The sequence below is a fragment of the Leptopilina heterotoma genome, unplaced genomic scaffold, assembly GCF_015476425.1.
Source record: "Leptopilina heterotoma isolate Lh14 unplaced genomic scaffold, ASM1547642v1 Lhet_66, whole genome shotgun sequence".
In the NCBI taxonomy this organism is placed as follows: Eukaryota; Metazoa; Arthropoda; class Insecta; order Hymenoptera; family Figitidae; genus Leptopilina; species Leptopilina heterotoma.
In genome coordinates, this window is record NW_025111153.1 from 290,072 (window position 1) to 315,646 (window position 25,575).

The 25,575-nt window shown below is 25.2% G+C and overlaps 1 protein-coding gene across 1 annotated transcript; it reads right to left on the minus strand.

Moving 5' to 3' along the window:
- Positions 1-2,557: 2,557 nt before the first annotated feature.
- LOC122510079 (luciferin 4-monooxygenase-like) lies at positions 2,558-18,110 on the minus strand. Its single transcript, XM_043624487.1, has 5 exons — positions 17,502-18,110; positions 6,852-7,651; positions 6,587-6,756; positions 3,162-3,566; positions 2,558-2,954 (listed from the first exon to the last, which is right to left on the minus strand). The coding sequence occupies exons 1-5, from the start codon at positions 17,628-17,630 to the stop codon at positions 2,833-2,835; spliced, it is 1,626 nt and encodes a 541-aa protein (XP_043480422.1). The 5' UTR covers positions 17,631-18,110; the 3' UTR covers positions 2,558-2,832.
- Between the last annotated feature and the right edge of the window lie 7,465 nt (positions 18,111-25,575).

Consider the following 25,575-nt stretch of genomic DNA (forward strand, 5'->3'; position numbering starts at 1 on the left):
CAAACATTAAATTAATTATTATAAAATCAATAAAATTCTTTGGAAAAATCCAATTTTATTTTCAAAAAATCTAAAAAAAAAATTGTCAACATTTCAATTATCTTTATAAATTGAATAGCAAAATTCTTCGACAAAATTCAATTATCTTCAGCAATTTTAATAAAATTCATTGCAAAATTCAATTATCTTCAGCAATTTTAATAAAATTCATTGCAAAATTCAATTATTTTCATAAATAATAGTATTCATCACAAGAATGTATAATTATTTTTAAAAATTTCAATGAAATTCATGGCAAGATTTCAATTATTTTCAAAAAATTTTCCTAATTCAATGATTTTCAATATTCTACTATTTTAATAAAATTTCCCAAAATAATATTCAATTATTTAAAAACAATTTTGATAAAATTCTACATGAATATTAAATTATTTTACAAAAAAAATAAAACTTCACAGGAATTCAATTATTTGAAATTGAATTTGCATAAATTTTTTCCAAAAAATCAAATGTTTTAAAATTTGGGATTAACACAGTCTTCGCAGTAATTTTATTATTTTCATAAATTTTAAAATTTCTTACAGGCATTCAATTAGCTTCAGAAATTATTAAATTATTTGCAGAAAGTCAATTATTTTCATAAATAACAATATTCAATTATTTTCAAAAGTTATAAAATTCAATTATTTTCAAAAATTTTAACAAAATTCATTGTAAAATTTCAATTATTTTCAAAAAATTTTATATTTATTATTTTAATCAAATTTTTCAAATGAATTCAATTATTAAAAATAGAATTTGCTTAACTTTTAAAAAAAAAAACCGAATTGTTTGAAACTTTTATATAAAATTCTTCGCAATAATTCAATTATTTTCATAAAAAATAATAAAACTCATGGCAGAATTTCAATTATTTTGAATACAAAAATTTTAATCGAATTCCTCGAAAAATGTAATTATTCTGGAAAGTTTTATTAAAATTCGTCGAAAGAATTCAATTATTTAAAAAATTTGTTGATAAAATTATTTATATAAAAATTCAATTTTAAGAAACATTCAATTATTTAATAAATTATCTATGATTGAATTTAAATAATTGAATTCTCGTAGAATTTTCTAATAAAAATTGATTTAAAAATTAATTTCAGTTAAAGTTTTAGATAATAATTGAATTTTGGAGAATTTACTAATAATTGCAATTTATACATAGAAATAATTGAATTTTAAGAAGGTTTCAAATTACAATATTTGAAAATTTGAATTTTTCATACTTTTAACTGACAATTACGAAGAATTAATTTTTTTGAAAAATTTTAATTGAATTTTTTTGTTTAAATTATTTGTAGTTATTATTCGCTAAATATTTAATTGAAGAATTCCCGAATAATATAGAAATTTCGTAAAATTGAATAAATTATAAAAAATAGATTTGAAAATTCTCAAGGAACTTTTTCAAAAATTATTAAAAATAATTGATAAATGAATTCTTTTGAAGAATTTTAATAAAATTTTTGGAAATAATTTACTTAAAATTGTATTAAAAGTAATTTAAATCCTGTGAAGAATTTTATTATTTAGGAGAATAATTGAATTCTTGAAACGAAGATTTATTCCATTTTTTAAAAATAATTGAAATTTTGTTAGAATTTTATTATTTAGGAAAATAATTGAATTTTTATACCATTTTTTTATGTTATTGAAATCCTGTGAAGATTTTTATTATTTAGAAAAATAATTGAATTCTTGCAACGAATTTTATTAAATTTTTAAAAATATTTTTTCTTTTGAGGAATTTTATTAATTGAATTTCAGCGAAGAATTTCATTATTTGTGAAATGTAATTGAATTCTTGTATAAAATTTTTGAAAATAATTACATTTTTCAAAGAATTTATTTAAAATTGTATTAAAAATAATTGAAATCCTAGAAAAAATTTTATTATTTACGAAAATAATTGAATTCTTACAGCGAATTTTATTACATTTTTTAAAATAATAAATTGAATCCATGTGAAAAAATTTGATTAATTGTAAAAATAATTGAATTCTTGCAATGAATTTTTATTACATTTTTTAAAAATAATTAAAATCCTGTGCAGAATTTTATTATTTAGGAGAATAATTGAATTCTTGAAACGAATTTTTATTGCATTTTTTTTTAAATAATTGAAATCCTATGAATAATTTTATTATTTATGAAAATAATTGAATTTTTGCTACGAGTTTTATTAAATTTTTTTTAACCTAATTTCATTCTTTTCATAAATTTGATTAAAATAGTAGATTTTGAAAATATTTGAGTTTCATTGGTTTGTGAAATGTAATTGCGAATTCTTGCAAAATATTTTTGAAAATAATGACAAATCCATGCGAAAAATTTAATTATACTTGTAAAAATAATTTAATTTTTTTTGAAGAATTTTATGAAAATTTTTGTAAATAATTTTATTTTTTTTTGAAAAATTGTATAATATTATTCTTATAGGTTGTTAAATTTCATATAGATTTGAATAAAATCTTTTTAAAAGAGTTAGGCAGTAATCAGTAAAAAAAAAGCATTTTTCATTGGAAAACAGTTGCTTATTTTAATCAACACATTATTACAAATTCATTTTTACATAATTCACAAAAAAGAATTTCTTTACATTTGTTTAAAAGATAAAGAATGGAATTCAGTACCCTCTTTTTACAAGAGACTCAAAAAATATTTGAGTAGACTTTTGAAATAAGCAATAAATTATATTATTACGTATTATAAAATTTTCCTCCTAATATAAATAATTCATATTGACTGTATTACAATAACTAGTAAAAATCGACTTAATTGTTTCACTTACAATCGCGATTTTAATAAGTTTCGTAATTCTCGTCTCAGAATTTTACCCGACGGATTTTTTGGAATGGCTTCAACAAATCGAACACCTCCTCGTAACTTTTTTTCAGCTGACACACGTTCTGCAACAAAAAAGAAAGAAGAAAAATTTACTTATTAATTGAAAAATAAATTTAAAACTTTGAAAAAATGGGGGGTGTGTTGTGCAAAACCGTATCCGCAAGGAGAGCAAAAAAAATCAACGTTTTTGGAAAATAATTACTTTACCCAATGACAAATATTAATTTTTGTTAAAAGAGACGTGATAATAATTTATTAATTGAATTTACCATTGACGTATTGAATTATTTCTGCAGGAGAAACATTGACACCAGGTTGTTTGACGACAAAGGCAAGAGGCAATTCTCCAGCGAGTTCATCAGCTAATCCAACCACAGCAGCATCCTTAATTGCCGAATGTGACAATAAAATAGATTCCAATTCTGCTGGTGGAACTTGAAATCCTTTATATTTAATGAGCTCCTTTACTCTATCGACAATGTAAAAATATCCCTCATCATCGTAATATCCAACGTCGCCGGTATGCAGAAAGCCGTCTTCATCGATTGTTGCACGCGTTGCTTCTTCATCATCGCAATATCCTTTCATAATTGTATCTCCTTTGAAACATAATTCTCCCTCGCATAATGGACCCAGAGGTGCGTTCGACTTGCCATCCAGTGAAATTACTTTAGCTGTAAAACATCAGTAAAAATCAATTTAAAATTTTTTTAATTTAATCAATTTTTAATTTTATTTTATGTTTAAAGTAACTGCAGACTTCACACTCAATAATTAATTTTTAAAAAGTAGCTTTCAAACTAAAAAAAGTATTACAACAGTAGCTATCGAAAAATTAAACTTGACGACCAAAAAAAAACACGTTTTAGACACTTCACAAAACTACCAAAAGTTCCATTACATATTTTTTATTTATCTAACTTTTTCCTAATTTTCATCAAAAATATTTACTTCTTTCTTATCCTGCTAATAAATTCAATTCCTGCAACGAATTTTATTATTCATGAAAAAATTTTAATATTTATAAAAAAAAATTTAATTCTTGCGAAGAATTTTATAAAAAATTTTAAATAATTGATTTCTTTCGACTTATTTTTTGCAAATTCTAATTTAAATAATTGAATTCCCGAGAAATTTTTCTTATTCATGAAAATAATTGAATTCTTACATTTTTCAAAAAATTGTTTAAATAATTGAATTCTGTTTGGAAATTTTATGAAAATAGTTGATATTGAAAATCATTGAATTTGCGAAAAGAATTTTTAAAAATAATTAAATTTTGCAAAGAATTCTATTAAAATTTTGGACAATAATGGAATGCCTGTGTGGTATTTTAATAATTTTTTTTGAAAATATAATTCCATTCCTAAAAAGCATTTTATTATTTATGAAATGAAAATAATATTGAATTCTTGCGTACGATTTTATTAGGTTTTTTTTTAAATAATTGAATTTCCATGAAGAAATTTATTACTTTTAAAAATAATTCAATTCTTGTGATGAATATTCTTATTTATGAAAATAATTGAATTTTGCAAAGAAATTTATTAAAATGCCTCAAAATTATTGAATTTTCGGGAATAATTTTGTTATTTATCTTTAATAATTAAATTCTTTCGAAAAATTATTTATGTGAATAATTGAATTCTTGAGAAAGATTTTATTCGAATTTTTTAAAAAAAACTGAATTTCTAAGAAGAATCTTATTACTTTTAAAAATAATTGAAATCCTGCGATAAATTTTATTATTTATGAAAATAATTGAATAGTTGCAAAAAATTTTATTAAAATTTTCAAAAATAATTGAATTCCTGAGAAGAATTTTATTATTTTCGAAAATAATTGAAATATTGCAAAAAAATGAATTAAAATGTTTAAAAAGAATTGAATTTCTGCGAAAGGTTTTGTTATTTTTGAACATAATTGAATTCTTTATAAGAATTTTATAAACATTGTTTTAAATAATTAATTTTTTCTAAAATTCATTAATTTTATAAAAATTTTATTTTAAATAATTGATTTCTTGTAGAAAATTTTATTTATGAAAATAATTGAATTTTTTCGATTAATTAATTAAAGATATTAAAAGTAATTGAATTCTTGTGATGGATATTAATATTTATAAAAATAATTGAATTTTGCAAAGAATTTTATTAAAATGCCTTAAAATTATTGAATTTTTGGTAATAATTTTGCTATTTATAGACATAATTGAATTCTTTTGAAGAATTATTTCATTAAATAATTGAATTCTTGAGAAGAATTTTATTAAAATCTAAAAGAATAATTATTGAATTACATATTTCAAAAAAATGTAATTAAAATTGTATTTAAAATAATTGATTTCTTTCGATCTAAGAAAAAAATTATTATTTTTAAAAATAATTGAATTCTTGTGATGAATATTATTGATATTTATGAAAATAATTGAATTTTGCAAAGAATTTTATTAAAATGCCATAATATAATTGAATTTTCGGGAATAATTTTGTTATTTATAGACAGAATTGAATTCTTTCGAAGAATTATTTTTGTAAATAATTGAATTCTTCCAAAGAATTTAAAAAAAACTTTTTTTTAAATAATTGACTTTTTTCGAGGAATTGAAATTAAATTTTTAAGAATAATTACATTTTTTGAGCAATTTTATTATTTATAAAAATAATTGAATTCCTAAGAAGAATTTTATTATTTATGAACATAATTGAATTATAGCGAAAAATTTTATTAAAATGTTCAAAAAGAATTGAATTTCTGCGAAAAATTTTGTTATTTTTGAACATTATTGAATTCTTCATAAGAATTTTATAAACATTGTTTCAAATAATTAATTTTTTCGAAATATAATAAATATTATGAACATTTTATTTTAAATAATTGAATTCTTGTGGAAAACTTTATTTGCGAAAATAATTATTGAATTTTTTGATTAATTAATTTAAAATAATATTAAAAATAATTGAAATTCTTCGATGAGTTTTATTATTTATTAAAATGATTGAATTCTTACTTAGAATTTTATCAAAAAATTTTTTAAAAAATTGAATTTCCATGAAAAATGTTATTATTAGTGAAAGTATTGGAATTAGGTATTGTGAAGATTTGTTTAAAAATATTGTTAAATAATTGATCTTTTTGAAATTTTTTTGAAAATTCTATTCTAAATTAATTAAATTTCTGCGGAACTTTATTATATTTATGAAAATAATTGAATTTTAGATGAAATTTTTTTAAATATTTTTTATTAATATTTTTTATTTTAATATTTTTTTTAATCAATTGTTTTTAATAATTGAATTCTTTTGCGAAATTTTATGAAAATACTATATTTTATTGAAAATAATAGAATTTCGAATATTTTTTGAAAATAATTGAATCGTTTTAAAGAATTTGATTATAATTTTTGAGAATATTTTTTCTTATTTCTAGTATTAGCGAATTAGTAGTAAATTTTCTAGTAAATATGTAAATTCTGAAAAAAAATAGAAATAGTAGCTATTAGTGGTTGAAATCTTTTAAAAGTACCCAAATAGTAGGATAACGTAAAAAAGGTAGTAAATACTAAGTTTTAGTAGATGAGTGCGAAGCCTGCCTCCACGGAGACATCGCGGTGCTTATAATTATTTAAAGTTTATTTTTCAGGTTTCTTAAAAAGAAAATCTGTTTTAAAGATATAAAATGATAAACATCTCACCAATGACTCCATGAACCAAAATTCCAACACTTTGCGGTTTGGGAATATCAAAGGAACTAATTACACTTAAAGTAGCTTCTGTTAATCCATAACCAGTTTTAATATACGGAACATTTAGCCTCTTCTGAACAGCTAGTGCAATTTCTTTAGACAATGGAGCGGCTCCACATCTGAAATATTAAAATTAATTTAATTTTTTATGAAAATAATTGCAAAGAAAGTAAATTACAAATGAATTCCATACAATTGTAAATTTACAACTTACGCAATTTCATTCACGCAGGACAAGTCATATTCATCAACAATTGGACTCTTAGCCAAGAATACCATTAGTGGCGGTACTAGAGTCAAAGAATCTATTTTGTATTTTGAAATGGCTTCAAGAAAAAGACGTTCATCAAATCGCGACAAAACAATGAGTTTGGCGCCACTTGAAAAAATTAAGAACGAAACAAATAATCCATACGCATGAAATAACGGTAACAAACCTAAAACGCTAATATTATCAGTCAATTTTAAAGCACGCGATTCAGAAAAATGTCGTAATTGATTTAAGACATTTTTATCGGTTAACATTACACCTTTTGGTAATCCAGTCGTTCCACTAGAGCAAGCAATTATCGAGACATGCTCACTTTTATCAATCTTTGGTAATCGAAAATTTTTCACTGAATAATCGGATACTTTGGAAATTAATTTCGCGATACTGGGTACACTACAATTTGGAATATCATAAAGTAAAATAAGTTTTGGTGACCAAGATAAGTCTTTGATGATCTTTTGCATTCTTGCCAATACAAAACCCGATACGAAAATAAATTTTGGTTTTGAAATATTTAAACTGTGTATTAATTCACGTTCGGTGTATATTGGATTTAAGGGACAGATTGCGGTGCCAAGAAAAATACTTGATAACACGGCGATACTAAAATTTAAGTTATTCTCGCTACAAATTGCAATTCGATCGTTAATATCTAGTCCCAATTTATTCAAGTACGTGGCTAGTTTAAGACTCTTCTCCAGAACCTCTCTGTGAGATAATTGTTCTCCTGACTCCATATTTATCTGCAAAAAACAAATATTTTTTGAAAACATTTTTCTTAATTTGAGAAATTTATTAAATAATTTAATTCGACATTCTGACTTCTCCTTTAATGTGTACGTATAATGATAGGGGTTTTAATTGTCGAGAAATTCGCCAGCCGAATGAACTCCGAGTACCTTAATTAATTCAGGCTTCACAGTGCCCCTACAAAGTATTTTAGGGGAAATAGGGGACTGAAAATTAAAAAATAGGGGACGTTTAGGGGACCATAAAAATTGGTTAAATAAAGATAAAAACCGCTGCCAAGTTGTATATTTTTTTTATAATTTTGGTGCTCATTTCATGAATACTTTACTTCCGCATGGAGATAAAAATAATAGAAATATATGAATAACTTTTTATAAATATGGTAAAAGTGATTGAATTTCGGGGCAATCAATGTATTTTTGAATATTCTACAAGATAGTTACAATAATTTAATAGTTAAATAAAAATTTTCAAACAAAAAAGTTGAAAAAATGTCATTTTTCACAATTTTTGATTTTTACAATACCAATAATTTCGAAATTTATTATCGAATTAGGTTCAAAAATAGGTCAATCGAAGCGTTTTTTAATGCTCTACAAGTTGGTAACGATAATTTTAAAGTTACTTCTACATTTTTCAACAAAATTTTCAAAAAAGTCTTATTTTCCAAAATTTTTGATTTTTAAAAGTTTAATAACTCCGGTTAATATGGACGAAAAATGTTTAATTATAGGGCCCAAAAGATGCGTCTTAAAACAAACTCTACAAAATTATGAAAAAACATTTATAGGTGTCCTAACATTTTTTTAAAGTTATGGGCAAAAAACGTTTTTTTGCAAAATTAAAAATAAAAAAAAATTTAGTTAAACTTTATTAATATATCAGAATGTTCTCTCACTTTATGTCCGCAGGTTTATTATATTTATTTACAAATTTCTTCAAAAATAAAATTATTCGAAAACATCGATAGTTTTATTTAAAATAAATATTTAATCATTTTTTACTTCCTCATAGAGGAAGTATTGTAATACCGAAATTTTTCGAGTTCGATTTTTTGACATATCTTTATGTTATTTGACCTCAGGAGTTCAAAAATAACATTTTTAAAAAATGTCATTCCGTATGTGTGTGTGTGTGTGTGTAAACATCACATTTTCATAAATATCTCGAAATCATGAAGAGCTTCTGGGTTGAATTTTTTTTTAAATTGTAGATCTTACCTGCGGACATAAAGTGAGACAACATTCTGATATATTAATAAAGTTTAACTAAATTTTTTTTTATTTTTAATTTTGCAAAAAAACGTTTTTTGCCCATAACTTTAAAAAAATGTTAGGACACCTATAAATGTTTTTTCATAATTTTGTAGAGTTTTTTTAGACGCATCTTTTGAGCCCTAATTGAACATTTTTCGTTCATAGTAACCGGAGATATTAAACTTTTAAAAATAAAAAATTTTGGAAAATAAGACTTTTTAGAAAATTTTGTTGAAAAATGTAAAAGTAACTTTAAAATTATCGTTACCAACTTGTAGAGCATTAAAAAACGCTTCGATTGACCTATTTTTGAACCTAATTCGATAATAAACTTCGAAATTATTGGTATTTTAAAAACCAAAAATTGTGAAAAATGACATTTTCTCAACTTTTTGTTTGAAAAATTGTATCTAACTATTTCTATTATTTTTATTCCTATGAGGAAGTAAAGTGTTCATGAAATGAGCACCAAAATTATAAAAAAATATACAACTTGCCAGCGGTTTTTTCATTGGAATTAAGATGTTCAAAAATTTGAAATTGAACAACTCATAAGAATATTTTTATAAAACATAAAGATGACCGACTGACAAAATCATTAGTTTATTATTATAAGAATATTGTTACTGTAATTTCTTCAAAATTATTTGTATAATTTCAATTCAATTAACATTTTTTAGAATTTTTAACTAAAATTTTACTTTAAATCAATAACATCAATTATTATTCAATTCAACTTTTTCTAAAAAATTAATTCCACAGAATTGTTAGTTAAAAGTACGAAAAACAATAATTTAATTCTTCGAGAAATCAATTATTTAAATACAAGAATAAATAATATTGAATGTTTCTTAAAATTTAATTTTTACGAAGAATTGTATTAACAACTTTTGAAAATATTTAAGTTCTTTTAAGGAATTTAATTAAAATATTAATGAAATTCATTATATTAAAGAATTTTATAACAATTTTTGAAAATAATTAAAAACTTTTTGAAGAATTTTATTAAATTTTTTAAAAATAATTCAATTCCGCAGCAGAATTTAAATAATAATTGTGGAAAACAATTGAATTCATGAGAAGAATTTTATTAAAATGTTTGAAAATAATTGACTTCTTGAGATGAATTTTATTTAAATTTTTGAAAATAATTTAATTCACGAGAAGAATTTCCCTGTCTATTTATAAAGATAATTTAATTCTTGACAAGAATTTTGAAAAAAAAATTTAAATAATTTAATTTCTACAAAGTATTTTATTACTTTTCAAAAGAATTGAATTCTTGTGATGAATATATATTTATCAAAATAATTGAATTTTGGAAAAGAATTTTATTAAAATTCCTTAAAATAATTGATTTTATGGGAAGAATTTATGTTATTTTGTTGTTTATCTAGATAATTGAATTCTTTTGCAAAATTAATTAAAAAATTTTGAAAATAATTTGATTTTCTGCGACGAATTAAATGTTATTTATGAAAATATTTGAATTATTGTAACGAATTTGATTGTTTTATTGAATAATTGAATGTTTCCTAAAATTGAATTCTTTCCACAAGTTTTAATAACATTTTTAATAATTATTGCATTTTTGAAGGAATTTATTTTAAATTGTATTAAAAATATTTGAAATTCTGCGTTGAAAATAATTGAATTCGTAAATGAAATTTTATTATTTATGAAAATAATTGAATTCGTGCAAAGTATTTTATTAAATTTTGTTTGAATAATTGAAATTTTGCCAAGAATTTAATTAAAATTTTTGACAATAATTGAATTTTTGAGAATAATTTTGATCATTATCAAAATAATTGAATTTTGGAAAAGAATTTATTTAAAAATTCTTAAAATAATTGATTATATGGGGAGAATTTTGTTGGTTATCAAGATAAATGAATTTTTTTGCAGAATTACTTAAAAATTATTGAAAATAATTGATTTCCTACGACGAAAAAAATAGGGGAAATTTTCAAAATAGGGTACGTTTAGGGACCAAAATTAATAAACAAGTTGTTCATTTCATGACCATTTAGCTTCCTCAACATATAAAATATAAATTCGTGACGTAATTCAATTACAAAATTCTAGCAAACTCCATCTAAACATATGTATAAAATTAAATTTATCCCATAAAATCGGGAACATACACACACATTCATACAAATATTTATCAATTTTGTATAAAAATAAAAAATTTATATCAATTTATTTTTATAACAATGTTTTTTTATGTTTAAAACTTTATTCTAATTTTAATCAAACATTATCATAAATAAATGATTTATAGATTCTAGTAATTTTTTCTTGTAAAAAACCTTTGTTATATCAAAAAATTTTTAAATTAAAAATTCGTTTTTAAAAAATTTTTTTAAAAAATTTAACAATGACAAGTCGATTTGAGAGGTCATTAAAATATTAAATTTATGTTTATTTAAATTTTTTTTTAAAATGAAAAAAATAATATAATAAATAATATAAAAAATATAAAAAAATTATAAAATAATATAATATAATAAGAATAATATAATTTTAATATTTATTATCAATATTTTTTATTATTTGAAGTAATTTTACAAATAATAATTATATTATAATCATATTATGATAATTTTTTACAATATAATTATAAAAAATAAATTATCATTAACGTGAATTGTTCATTTTAGGTACAAATCTCCATGAAAACCAAATTATGATTTTTCAAAAGCATAACAATCAAAGCATACATTCTTCTTAAGGAAATTTCTTTTTGATGCAGCAAGATATATTCATAAATTAAATGTAATTATATTGCGGTTTGCAAACTTTTGCAATTCGAAATGATTCGAATTTTCTGTTGTCGAGTCGATTAATGTTCGGTTCGATTAAATACACACCTCTATTTCATATGCAAATTGCTTCTTTTTTTATGATAGAATAATCATTTAAAAATATTAATATTAAATAAATTATGAAAAAATACAAAATTTGAATTTTTTGTGAAAAAGAAAAATTTCTATTAATTTTATAAATTTTGATAAAAAATATACTTTGTATACATCAATCGATTCGTTTTCTTGTCAGGAATGTAATTTTGAGAATAATTAATTAAAATATTAACAGATAAAAAAATTATTTACAAAAATACAAAAAAAATTTTTTTTTGAATTTTAAAAAAATTGTATAAAATTTTTTTTTTTTAGATATTTTTGAAAATCCTTGTGTCAGATTTTAGGTATTAATGACTGCAATAAACCTGCAAAATTTCAAGACAATCCATCAAAATTTGTTTGAGATAATTTGTACACAATTTTTGTGACATACACACACACACACACACACATACACACACACATACATCTGGACATTTGCTCAGAATTGAATATACATATGTTATAGATGAAAATGAGTCCATATAACCTTCTTTTGAAAAATTGAAAATTGTCACGAATGCAAAGCTTCCTTATAAGGAAGCAAAAGGGGACTTTTAGGGAAATAGGGGACAGACTGTGAAGCCTATTAATTAATTACATGGTAAAAAATGATTAATTGAATTTTACAAAAAGTTCTTTTAATTGAGTATTTGGATATATATTTATTTTGAACATAATACGATCAAAAATAACGAAATTATCGTTATTCTCCAAAACTAAAAATTGTGAAAAATATAATTCTCTTAACTTTTTTCTTCAGAAACTTTTAAATACATATTTTACTGATACGTTATTATTATCTGCATGAGGTAGTGAAAAGATAATAACGTCAAGAATATAACTTGGTAGCGGTTTTTCATTTCCTTTACTAGTAAGTCTTCGTATTGAAATTTCAAAAGTTCAAACTAACTCTGATTGTACCCTAAATAGCCCCCTTTTTTCAACAATATTTAAAAAAAAATGTATTCTCATTTTTAGTAAATTTTGAAATATCTTTCCGTGTATAGTTAAAAATTTCCAATCAATCTAAATATTTTTAATTTTAATGTAAGAAGAGCTAAAAATTTAATAACATTTTGAGATTTTTGAATTTATAACACTATTTTTTAATTTAAAAATTCTATTAATAGATGAAAAAAAGTATAAACTAGAGTAAAATCATTTCTACCGTTGAATAAATAATTATAAAGAAACTTTGAAATTAAAAAAAATATATAAAAAACTATTATTCACTATATCATTTGTTCATCGAAACATTAAACAAGTATAAAGTTATGTAAAAGGAATACTTGAAAAAAGTACTTAATTACTTATTTATATTTAAATGTATTCTGATATTTTTAAACTACATAATATGTACACGGAGAGAAATTTCTGTTAATATTTACCGTGCTGACACCTGAAACTGTGTTCAAAGTGCATTCTGGCAGTTTTTACCGTGCCGCCCCTACAATCTGTAATGCAAAATTATACCTAACGGGAAGTTGCCAATGGTAACGATTGGTTCAATAATGGGCCATGCTTGGTGCCCAATGGTTTTTTCTTGGCAAGCATCATTGGACCACCAATGGTTTAAACTTGGGATGATCACGCTACTGCCAATGATCGGTAGCCAAGCATCGGGCCAATATTAGTTGCCAAGGAATTGCCAAGGAAACAAAATCGATTTTCAAAAGCTTGATTTTTTATTGGCAGCTAACAAAAAACCAAGGTTTTGAAAATTGATTTTTTTAATTATTAATTAAAATTTATTTTTACAAAATATATTTTTCAAAAATTTATTTTAAAAATATATATTTTTTTAAATTAATAGAACATATTAATTTAATTTTTCACCTCTGGTAAAACAAAGGTGAAAGACTGATAAATTCCCTCACTTTATATCTTACAGTAGAGGGATAACTGTGAATGTCTTTGCGAGAGAGGAGCAGGTACTTATATAGAGCCAGTGAAACAGGTCACAAGCGAGAAGAAATCACTAGCATGCACTCTGGCGGCGCTTGTCGGAAGTGGCGCAACGTTGGTTGCCAAGCGCTGTGCCAATAATGTCAGGATATGCATGCGCGCCAGAAAACAGTTCCGACAAGCGCCGCCAGAGTGCATGCTAGTGATTTCTTCTCGCTTGTGACCTGTTTCTTCTTCTTCTTCTTCTTGTTGTTTTAATGGCCTCTTGTTTAACAAATAGCCAGTACAAGTGACCTGTTTCACTGACTCTATAAGTACCTGCTCCTCTCCCGCAAAGACATTCACAGTCATCCCTCCACTGTGAGATATACGGTGAGGAAATTTTTATCAGTCTTTCACCTTTGTTTTACTAGAGGTGAAAAATTAAATTAATATGTTCTATTAATTTAAAAAATATATATTTTTTAAATAAATTTTTGAAAAATATATTTTTTAAAAATAAATTTTAATTAATAATTAAAAAAATCAATTTTCAAAACCTTGGTTTTTTGTTGGCTGCCAATAAAAAATCAAGCTTTTGAAAATCGATTTTGTTTCCTTGGCAATTCCTTGGCAACTAATATTGGCCCAATGCTTCGCTACCGATCATTGGCAGTAGCGTGATATCATCCCAAGTTTAAACCATTGGTAGTCCAATGATGGTTGCCATTAATGTTCCAATAATGGAACGGAGTTCGCCAAGCATGGCCCATTATTGAACCAATCGTTTACTTCCCATTGGTAGGGTGACCAGATTTTGAAAATGGTTTCGGAGGACAGCCACCAGAATATAGGTTAATAAGCAAAAAAAAGGTCCCCACTTACTATAAAACAATAATTATTGATGTTATTAAAAAGTTCAATACATATGAATTACACATGAGACACAGAACTATTTCAAAAAAGGAGGACAAAGGAGGACTTTTTATTTTCGGAGGACAGCTACTAAAAAAGGAGGACAATCCTCCTCAAAGGAGGACGTCTGGTCACCCTACCATTGGGTAGAGGCAGCACGGTAAAAACTGCCAGAATGTACTTTGAACAGTTTCAGGTGGCAGCACCGTAAATATTAACAGAAATTTCTCTCCGTGTATAACTTATAAATGATATTGCTTCAACAATATTTGCTTCAAATACACTGACATTATTTATTCAAATACAATTTATTTGATTTACATAAAAATAATTCGATTCAAGTTAATAAATATTTAATAACAGTCATTTTGGATTAAATATTCTTAATTTCTTTTAGTGCGTACCTACCTACATTAAATATAAATATTTACTATGATATTTCATTTATAGTTATAACATGAACTAAAATAATTTAACAAAATTAATTATTCTCAAACAATATTTCGTTCATTCCACGAAATATATGGGGAATTTTCAATCCATATTTTCAAGAATATTTAATAATGTAGAAATATTCATCCAAAATAGAATTATGAAAAATATTATTTTTGTTATTATCATTCTTATTCCCAGACAGCACGTAATGTTGCAGCAAGCTTGTGGCAAGCTTGCCGCGTAAGATTGCCTGGCAAGCTTCAAATGTCCCACCTACAGGAAGCTTGCCGCGTAAGCTTGCTGTAATATTGCCGTGCAATATTGCCGCAATGTTGCACTGTAAGGTTGTGGTAAGGTTACACGTAAGGTTGTTGTAAGGTTGAGGTGAGGTTGTGGTAAGTTTACAAATTATGGAAAAAAATTAACAAAATAATTAATAATTTAAATAATTAATAAATATTAATTAAAAAATGAAGATTGTTGCTCTTCTATATTTTTGATACCTAACATTGATACATTGATACCTAACATTTTTTTAATTAATATTTATTAATTATTTAAATTATTAATTATTTTGTTAATTTTTTTCCATAATTTGTAAACTTACCACAACCTCACCTCAACCTTACAAGAACCTTACGTGTAACCTTACCACAACCTTACAGTGCAACATTGCGGCAATATTGCCGTGCAATATTACAGCAAGCTTACAAGGCAATATTGCTGCAAGCTTACGCGACAAGCTTCCTGTAGGTGGGACATTTGAAGCTTGCCACAATATTGCCGCAAGCTTGCTCGGCAATATTGGTAATCTTACGCGGCAAGCTTGCCACAAGCTTGCTGCAACATTACGTGCTGTCTGGGTTAATATATATATATGATTAAACATATAAAAAATATGAAATTTTTTCATCTGCCATATTGGATCCGCCATTTTGAATTTTTGAATTTTGACTTCAGATTTGTAATCAGCGACCCAGAAAACCCTTATATACCAAGTTTGGTAGAAATCGAATCGGTAGAAATAATTCGGGCTTTAAAGGGCTAAAAGATTACTTTTAATCTTTCTTCTTTGTTTGAAATAATTTCTCTAAAAATGAAACAAATTTATACTAGAAAAAAGATTTTTAAGTTGTTTTTTTGCACGCAGCTTCAAATTGTTTAAAAAAAACTACATTTAATAGCAAATTAGGAAAATCCTCTCAATTTGAATGGAAAACTTTATTGTCCATATGTAAGAGAAAAAATGCTGCAAAAGAAGAGAAATCCTCTAAAATTGAAAACTTTTTTTTCTCGGCATAAGTATCAATAATATGATGTAAAATAAATAATAAATGAAAGACAAAAAATTGAATATACAAACTAAGATTATTAATAAATAAAATTATCTATTGACTATAAATGTAATAACACAGTTTTCTTGATAGTTTCAAATAGATAAGAAAGTGGATCAAATTGATATCAATTTGTTTCAATTTAACACTTTCAAAAGAAAAATATATATTAACATTTTAGACATTATAATTTTATTATGAATAGTATTTTCTGTGAAAGAAGAAAAAATTTTGCAAAATTTCTATTTCTAAACACAATTTTTTAACAAAATTTTGTTCTTCTTTGAAAATAAGAAATAATAATTTGTATCACTTTTATACCATAATTTTCAAAATTAATATATATTTATAAAACATCTTTTTAGAAAATTTTAAATATCTTTAGGAAAAAAATCCCTATAATTTCTATTTGTTAATTACGATTTTCTTTATTAGAAAAAGAAATTTTTAGAAAATGACCTTTATTAGAAAAAAAAAATTAGAAAATCACCTTCATTAGAAAAAAGTTTTTTAAAAATTCATTTTTATTAGAAAAAAAAGTTTTAGAAAATTAAAAAATAAAAAATACGTTTTACAAAAATGTACCCCAACCGTAATTTTTTTTCTATACAAACTCTAAAAATTCTATAAAAATTATAGCAAAAAAAATTTTTTTTTATTGATAGAAGAAAAAATTTTAAAAAAATTTGATTAACAAAAAAAAATTGTGTATGAATGATACTTTCTCAAACATAAAATTTTGATGTAAATTGTATAGGTAAACAAATAAATTTATTTTGAAATTTTTTTCTTGCAAATTAATTTTTTTTCTTCTAATATCTTACTATTAATAATAATAGTTTATAAATTATTTGAATGTTAATTAATTTTTTAGAGCATTTTTTCCCTGCACTCTTTTAGATGAACCATCTGAAATTAAATAAATAACAGCTAATGAATTTAAAGAAAAATGTATTATTGTAAAAGTGGGTCGGTATGTCTATAATTAAATTATTTAACCTTAATAATATAATTTGATAAATAAAAAAATTGTCTCAATATAGAAATGTAAATAATAAAAAAAATTATTATCTAATTAAAAAAATAATTACAAGATTATTATCTCACCAGTGCTGTTGCAGGACCGTGTTTTTCCATGGTTTCCAAAAAATATTCCCCAATTGATTCATAGGGAAATTCTTTTTCAAACGGAGGACCGTATAAAATATTGTCTTTTATTTTCGTATTATTCTCCATAATTGCAATAATTATTCAACAATATTGAATAATATTAACTTTTAAATTCACGCACTTTTTTTGAAAAAAAATCTGTCTACAATAAAAACTATTTGTGACTTTTCTAAAAAAAAACACCGGATAAAAATGAATAATTTCTCTTCTAATTTCTCTAATAATTATTGAAATATTTTCCTAATGTTTTTTTAACAATATGAATGCACTGTCATTCATTGAATGATATAGAAATATAATCTGATTGGAGTCACCGCTTTTTTTATGACTCGTTATCAGAGAACATTATTTGTGTATCAGCTGTGCACCGTGACTCTAGAAACATTGATCGTAGAGGAAAACTAATGCCTGCCTGACTACATGCCTTGCTTGCCTTTAACTCGGAATCCCCTCAAAATGAATTATTATTGTCGTCGTACCTCGTAGCTTGGAAATCTATTGACAAATATATTATATTCTATATACAACGGCAGCTGCGGGAACTTTAGAGACAAGAGATTCGGAAATACACACGTGGATGCAGGAAATGTTTTCTTGGAAACTTTCTGTTAAATACACAGTGTAAGAGAAAATTATAAATCTCTACAGCCTTGAAATACCGGAGTCTTGTATTTTATGTTAGAGACTTTAACTCTGAACGATTTTTATTTCTTGAAAGTTATTATAGAAGAAAAAAATGTTAAGGGGAGACTTCAACTATACATTTTTAACTATATATCAAGAAAATGATTTAAATCTTCCATAAAATTATATTTTTATAGTAATTTTTAGAGAAGAAATCAATTGTCAGAAAATAAAATCAATCAGAAAATATTCTGACCATTTTTGGATTTTTATTTTTCTTAAAAATTGGATAGATTTTAAAATTTATGCGTAATTTTGTAGAAAATATGTTTTTGTATTATTCATACAAAAATTGACGAATGAAAAAAATGATTTTTATTATTTTTGAAGCATTTCTTTTTAAAGAAAACATTGTTCTTAGGTTGAAAATGCTAAAAAAATAACATTGTTATATTCAATTTTTTTATATATGGAAATTCAAAAAAATTTAATTCTCGAGAAGAAATATATTAAAATATTTGATAATTCTAATTAAACTCTTTTTGCAGAATTTCTTTGAATTTTTTTTAAATGAATGGAGTTTTTTTAAAAATTTTAATTAAAAATCTTAAAAATAATTGAATTTTATGAACAATTTCTTTCAAGTTTTTAAAATAATTGTGTTTGTTAATAATTAAAACTAAACATTATTAATTATTAAATTTTATTAAAATTCTTGAAATTTCTTAAGAAAAAAATTGAATTCTTTCGTGAAATTTTTTTGAAAATAATTGAATTTTTGCAAAGATTTTTATTATCTATAACTATAATGGAATTGTTTCAAAGGATTTATTGAAAATTTTAAAAATAATTGAATTTTTGCAAAGAAGAATTTTACTATATTTACAAATAATAATTGAATGATTTCGAAGAATTTATTAAAATTTTAAAAAATAATTAAATCCTTTGACATTTTTTATAACGAATTAAGAAAAAATTGAATTCTTTCGTGAAATTGTTTTATATAATTAAATTTTTGCAAAGAATTTTGCTATTTATAAATATAATTGATCTGACATCGGATTCGTAATCAGCGACCCTGAAAACCCCTGAGTAACGAATTTAAGACGAATTTCATCGATTTTTAAAAACTTGTCCGCCATATTGAATCCGTCATTTTGAAATTTGAAAAACTAACATTGGATTCAAAATCTACGACATCAGAAACCCTTGATTAGTGATTTTAGTCACTTTAGGGCTTAACTAAATTTTATTATTTGAATTTTTGCTGCAAATGTTTATGGGATATTAAAAATAAAGAAAGTAATTTCGTTCACTAAATTTAGTGTAGAATTGTCATTTTTAATCCAATCGAGGTCCACAAGGGCTCAAAATTTTTGTAATTATATAGTCTATCAATAAAAAAATTAAAACCTAAACATTTTTTCCTGTTTGATGTAGAAAAAAATAGTAGAAGTTACTTAAGTGTCAAAAAATCATTAAAATTGGCATGAAATTTGATCTTTAATCGACTGTAACTTTCTCAATTTTTATTGAATTTTATTCCCACACAGCACCAAAACTTTCCTGAAAATTTATTAAAGATTTACTTGCAAACTTCGAAAAATTTACTTGCAAAGTTTAGTGGAAATTGTGTAAAGATTCAAATGTCCCACTTAAATAAATGTTTATAGTCAAATTTTCCTAAAAGTTTAACTTAAAACATTCCTGAACATTTAAATTAAATTTTCGACTTCTTTCTTATAAGCGAAAATGTAACTTAAAACTTTCCTGAAAATTTAAATTAAATTTTCGCCTATATGCAGTAGGCGAAATTTTTTTTTTAATTTTCAGGAAAGTTTCACGCTAAACATTTATTGAAGTGGGACATTTAAATCTTTACAACATTTTCACTAAACTTTTCAAGTAAATACTTCGAAGTTTGTAAGTAAATCTTTAATAAATTTTTAGGAAAGTTTCGGTGCTGTGTGGGTTGTGTGATCTATGGATCGAAAGGTAATTTAATAACCTTTCCAATGATACCTCATTTATTATATTTTGATAAGCTAATTCTCCTGCAGGTAAGTTTAAGTGGCGCCGCACCTCAAAAATGCAAAATTTGAAGCTACAGAAAAACTGCACGAGGGAAAAAAATTAAAACTATGATTTTCTTACTCAAAAAACGCTTACTATTAAAAAAAAATGTTTCTTTCGATTGACAATTTCACTGTAAACCAGTGTAATGAAATAAACAATAGAGGTAACAAATTAATAAAGAGTTTTGAAGGTATGGGAATGTTCTTACACGGAGAGACCGAGATTACTAATTTCTGTATAAAATCACACTAGAATTTACTATTTTCACATTGCAACCACCGGAAATAAGGGGACTTTTTGTATTTTTTACTATTTTCTACACTAAGTCACTAATCTGACAAATGTTCACCAAATTATCAAAGTTTCTTACTATTTCGTCCAATAGTTCCAAACAACTGTAGTAAACTCAGAAGCATTGTGTACGTAAAATTACTATAGTCGTTGTAAATGCAGAAAGAAATAGTGAAAGAAAAAATACGGATTTCTGTCGCCGGTTTCCCGTCAATTCTTGACTAATGGAGGTAAACTGGAAGGATTTTTACATACACAGACAGACACACACACACTTATATATTTTTTGGATAAATATTTGAAGACACACACATGTTTATTTATAGATAAATATATGTATAGACGCGGTTAATTAATACACTAATACACAACTGCACGCACGACAACGAATTTCACTGAAAGTATACATCTTTGTTTCCTTATATATTGAATGATGAAAATTTACAGCACTTACGAGAAAGCAGTTTACTTTTAACAACTTATTATAAGACATAGTTCTTGGGACAGGAATAAATGCAAAATTTATTAATTTATAATGGTCAATTTCTGAGATACTGAACGACCTACGTTTCACTTTATATTTAATTATTGTAGATAATATCCAAATTTATTTTACATACGCGAAACATAGTCACTGTCAATGATCGGATGGCATCGGCTCATTTACGGAGATTGACGAAGTTAGCAACCAATAGAAATGCAGGCGCCATATGACTGCACTCGCTAGCCACACTTGCTCACCAAAAATTACTACAGTGGATAGTAGGTTTTAGTGGAAAATGTTTTCATTTGTCAGATTTTGTCTAATTAAATTAGAGAAAAATATAATCAATTTTTGCTACATTTACAACTCTTACACAAAATATTAAAACTTGCTATTTCAATGTAGCAAATTTATCTATTTCTTTTGTAAATTTATCTAATTCTGTAGTACATTATGCTAAAAGTCCCCTTATTTCCGGTCATTGCAACCATTTTTAGTAATTTTTACGAATGTGGGTCTCTCCGTGTATTGAATGGGAGAACCACGGGAGATATCCCGGCATCATTTACATTTATGAATACACTGGGTGGTAAATCTTTAATTGATTTAGTTTGGACAAATTTGTTCAGCACCTACCTAATTTATAGTTTAAAGGTTTTTAATATTGTCTCTAATTTAGATCATTTCCCGGTGGCTCTCTCATTAAATATTGATAAAGAAATTAATATTTTAAAGCCGAAATACAAATGGAAGGACCAACTTGAAATTGAATACGCGAATTCTATGTCTTTGTCTCTGAAATCTGTACAAATCGAGGACGATCTTAACTCTTCTTCCATATGCTTTGTTGATATAATCAAAGATGTCGCCAGAAAATTAGGTATGGTTTCTAATCAAAATAATAAAATAGGTCTATCTAAGCCTTGGTTTGATTCAGACTGTTTAGGAAGTAAAAAGTTATTGAAAAAATTGTTGAAAGATTGTAGATCGCAAAATTTCCCCCCAGAATTAACTAATGAATACAATACTCTAAAAAAAACATGTTATCTTATTAGAAAAAAAGAAAAAAGCATATAATGAATACCGTATTGAAATTTTAGCCTCAGCAAAAGATCCTACATCGTTCTGGAAAATTATCAATAATACCCGACGTAAATCTAATTCTTTGAACCCAATTGATTTGAAATCCTGGAGTAAATTCCTTGAAGAAACTTACCCCCCGAGATGTGCCGCCAACTATCTGTTGAACGACTCGGAGTATAGTAATGAAATTATGGATTCCCCAATTACAAAAGAGGAAATTTTCAAAAGTCTTAAAAAATGTAAATTCAATAAGGCCCCAGGGCCGGATGGAGTCTCGTACGAGTTCCTGAAGAATCTGCCTGAAAGTGGAGTCAATTATATCTTAGAATTATTTAAAAAAATAATGAACAACGAATGCATACCTCGGTCTTGGTCAGTTATGGATATAATCATGATTCACAAAAAAGGAGATAAACTAGATCTCACAAACTATAGACCTATTGCCTTGCTGAACTGCATTCTCAAACTCTTCACGCAGGTTCTTTCGGGAAGACTCAATGAATGGACTCAAATGAACAACTTAATCCCTGAATCGCAGTCAGGTTTCAGAGAAAAAAGAAGTTGCATAGACAACTTATTTACTCTGAATGCAATGATCCAAAATCGAATAAACTTAAAAAATGGGAGATTGTTTGTGCTTTTCATAGACTTTAAAGGCGCGTTTCCGTCCTTGAATCATCTTCTAATAAAGAAGAAATTATATAAGCTAGGGGTGGGATCTAAATTTATAAAATTATTGATGAGTCTTTACTCGAACGCGAGAGTCTCCATCAAAGGGAAGGAGGGTAATTCGGATCAAATTGAAGCTACTGAAGGGGTCATGCAGGGGGAAACGTTGAGTCCCTTTATTTTCAATTTATATATAGCTGACTTGGAAAAATACTTAATTGATAGGTGGGTTAGAGGTGTCTCAATTAACCACTTGAAAGAAATTTTAATACAAGCTTACGCGGATGACATAGCAATAATGGCAGACAATATGGTAGAAATGAGAAAAATAAACAAAACTCTTCAGGACTACTGTCGGGAAAATAAACTGATAATTAATGTTAAAAAAACAAAGGTGATGGTTTTCCAGAGGGGTGGCCATGGACGCTCAAAGAAATATACTCCCCTATTATACGGTACTGAAGAAATTGAGATAGTAAGTTCATATACATATCTGGGGATTACTTTTACAAAATCTTCTCTCTTTGCAAAAGCGTCAGAACAGGCAATAAGCAAAACAAAAATAGCTATAGGAACCACAATTCCAATAATAAACAATCTCAAATTGGACTCTTGGCAACCAGTTGACAAATTGTACAACAGTTTTATTGCGAGCACTTTATTGTACGCGGCTCTGAATTATGGTCCCTTAGGTATCTGGATGACATTGAAAAAACCCATTTGAATTATTATAAGAGAGTGTTAAACCTCCCCCGTAATACGCCGAGTTATGCTGTTCGGATAGAAACGGGTAGTAGGCACGTCTCATTGAGAGTTTTTAAGATGATCTTGAATTGGCTTATTAAGATTTACGATCTGGATAGAGAGAGATACCCAAGAATTTGGTATGAACTCCTTAAATACCTAGCTGATAATAAGAAAAGTGAGGAGAAATTTAATTGGGCTTCTCAAGTCAAAAAAATGTTTTTTGACAGTATAGGAGAGGAGGAGCTTTGAAACAATTTAACACCGGAGACACTGAGATTCTCTAGAGAAAGACTGTTGAAAAAATACGACAGCTTTTTATTTGATTCAGACTTATTGAGCCTCCAGAGCTCCTCAGGGGATCCCACATACCGACAATGCAGATCAAAAATGGTTAAAAATCTGCAACGACCGTTTCTTGGAAAATATAAGATATTATTACCTATAAATTTGGAAAACTCATTTTTTATCATGAATACACAGGATGAGTATTTTATTTGTTGTAATTATTAAAAAAAATATATTGTTAGAAAATTAAATATGGTCAGTTTCCAAGAGCCCAAACTGCAACGACCTTTTCTTGAAAACAACAAAACAAAATAATTTTTCCATTTAGCAAACTTAATTTTAATAAAAAATACACAATAAATACAACAATAAAAAACTTTAATTTATGTAAACTGTTTTGTATAGCAATTTACAACAAGAAGAACACATGCGACAGCTTTTAGTAGTTCATAGAACCAAGAGATGGCGCCAAAGGTTCCAAAACTGACAAATTTTGATTATTTTTAGCTTTAAATTAACAACAATAAAATATAATGTTTTCTTTTTGAGTAAATATTCATTAGTGATAAAAGACACACAATGAGAGAGATTTATTTTGTTCAAATTGTTAAAGAAAAGTTAATGCTAGTAAATTAAATATCAAGTGCCACCGAACAGCTGTCACATATACACTTTACAAAAAATAAAGTTTTTATTTATTCCTGAATGGCAAATGAGTCTCATCCTCCGTATTTTCCTACAAAATTAAATTTCCTAAATGGAAAAATTATTTTGTTTCGTTGTTTTCGAGAAATGGTCGTTGCAGTTTGAGCTAGTAGTCAAAGATGTTTTACAGGGAAACTGCCCATATTTAACTTTCTAACAATAATTTTTTTCAAATAATTACAACAAATAAAATACTCATCCTGTGTATTCATGATAAAAAATGAGTTTTCCAAATTTATAGGTAATAATATTTTATATTTTCCAAGAAACGGTCGTTGCAGATTTTTAATCATTTTAGATCTGCAATGTCGATAATTGGGATCCCCTTACTCGAATTTAACGCTGTATAAAGGTCCTCAACCATATTTGCAAACAAGATTACCACTACATTTGATTAAAATCTTCGCGCAGTATAGATTATTAAATATTTATCAAACTAGAATTATAATTAAGAATAGATGCTATAAACTCGCTAAAGATCAAAAATGTAAATGTGAGGAACAAAATACGATTTTTGACGAATACCATCTTTTTGTCGAATGTAGTGCCCTATCTGAGATCAGAGGAAAATATATTGTAAGCACCAACGTCGAAACAGCAAGAGACTTATGGCTAAAGTTGAATGATAAAAACCCTCCTTCAATTAAAAAAATTGTCAACCTTATTGTTGAAATTTTAAGTAGCTTATCACTAGACTAAGTATGATTGTATAAATAGTGTATAGAAATCGTCTTCATCAAACTCTTTTGTATGGGTTATAAACCCCCTAACAAACAAATTTAAATAAATAAATAAAATAATTTAATTTTTAAGAAGAATAATATTATTTATGTAAATAATTAAATTCTTGAGAAGAATTTTATTAAAATTTTTTAATTTATAAAATACACTGGAATCTAGATCGGTGAGACTAATCGGGGATGGCTTCTCACCGATCTAGCGGATTAGTTGAGACTGAGAAGCAACACAAACAGGGCCGTACGAACCCAGTAAACGAAAACTAATTGAAATGAATTAAAAAGAATTCACAAAGAGCTTTCGTGAATC

What these genes read in the sequence shown, in the direction of transcription:
- LOC122510079 (XM_043624487.1), bottom strand. Translation starts at nt 17,630, where the DNA reads ATGGAGAATAATACGAAAATAAAAGACAATATTTTATACGGTCCTCCG. An exon ending in TCCTGCGTGAATGAAATTGC is followed by an intron (nt 6,757 to 6,851) that starts GTAAGTTGTAAA and finishes TTAATATTTCAG; the next exon opens with ATGTGGAGCCGCTCCATTGT. An exon ending in TTTGGTTCATGGAGTCATTG is followed by an intron (nt 3,567 to 6,586) that starts GTGAGATGTTTA and finishes GATGTTTTACAG; the next exon opens with CTAAAGTAATTTCACTGGAT.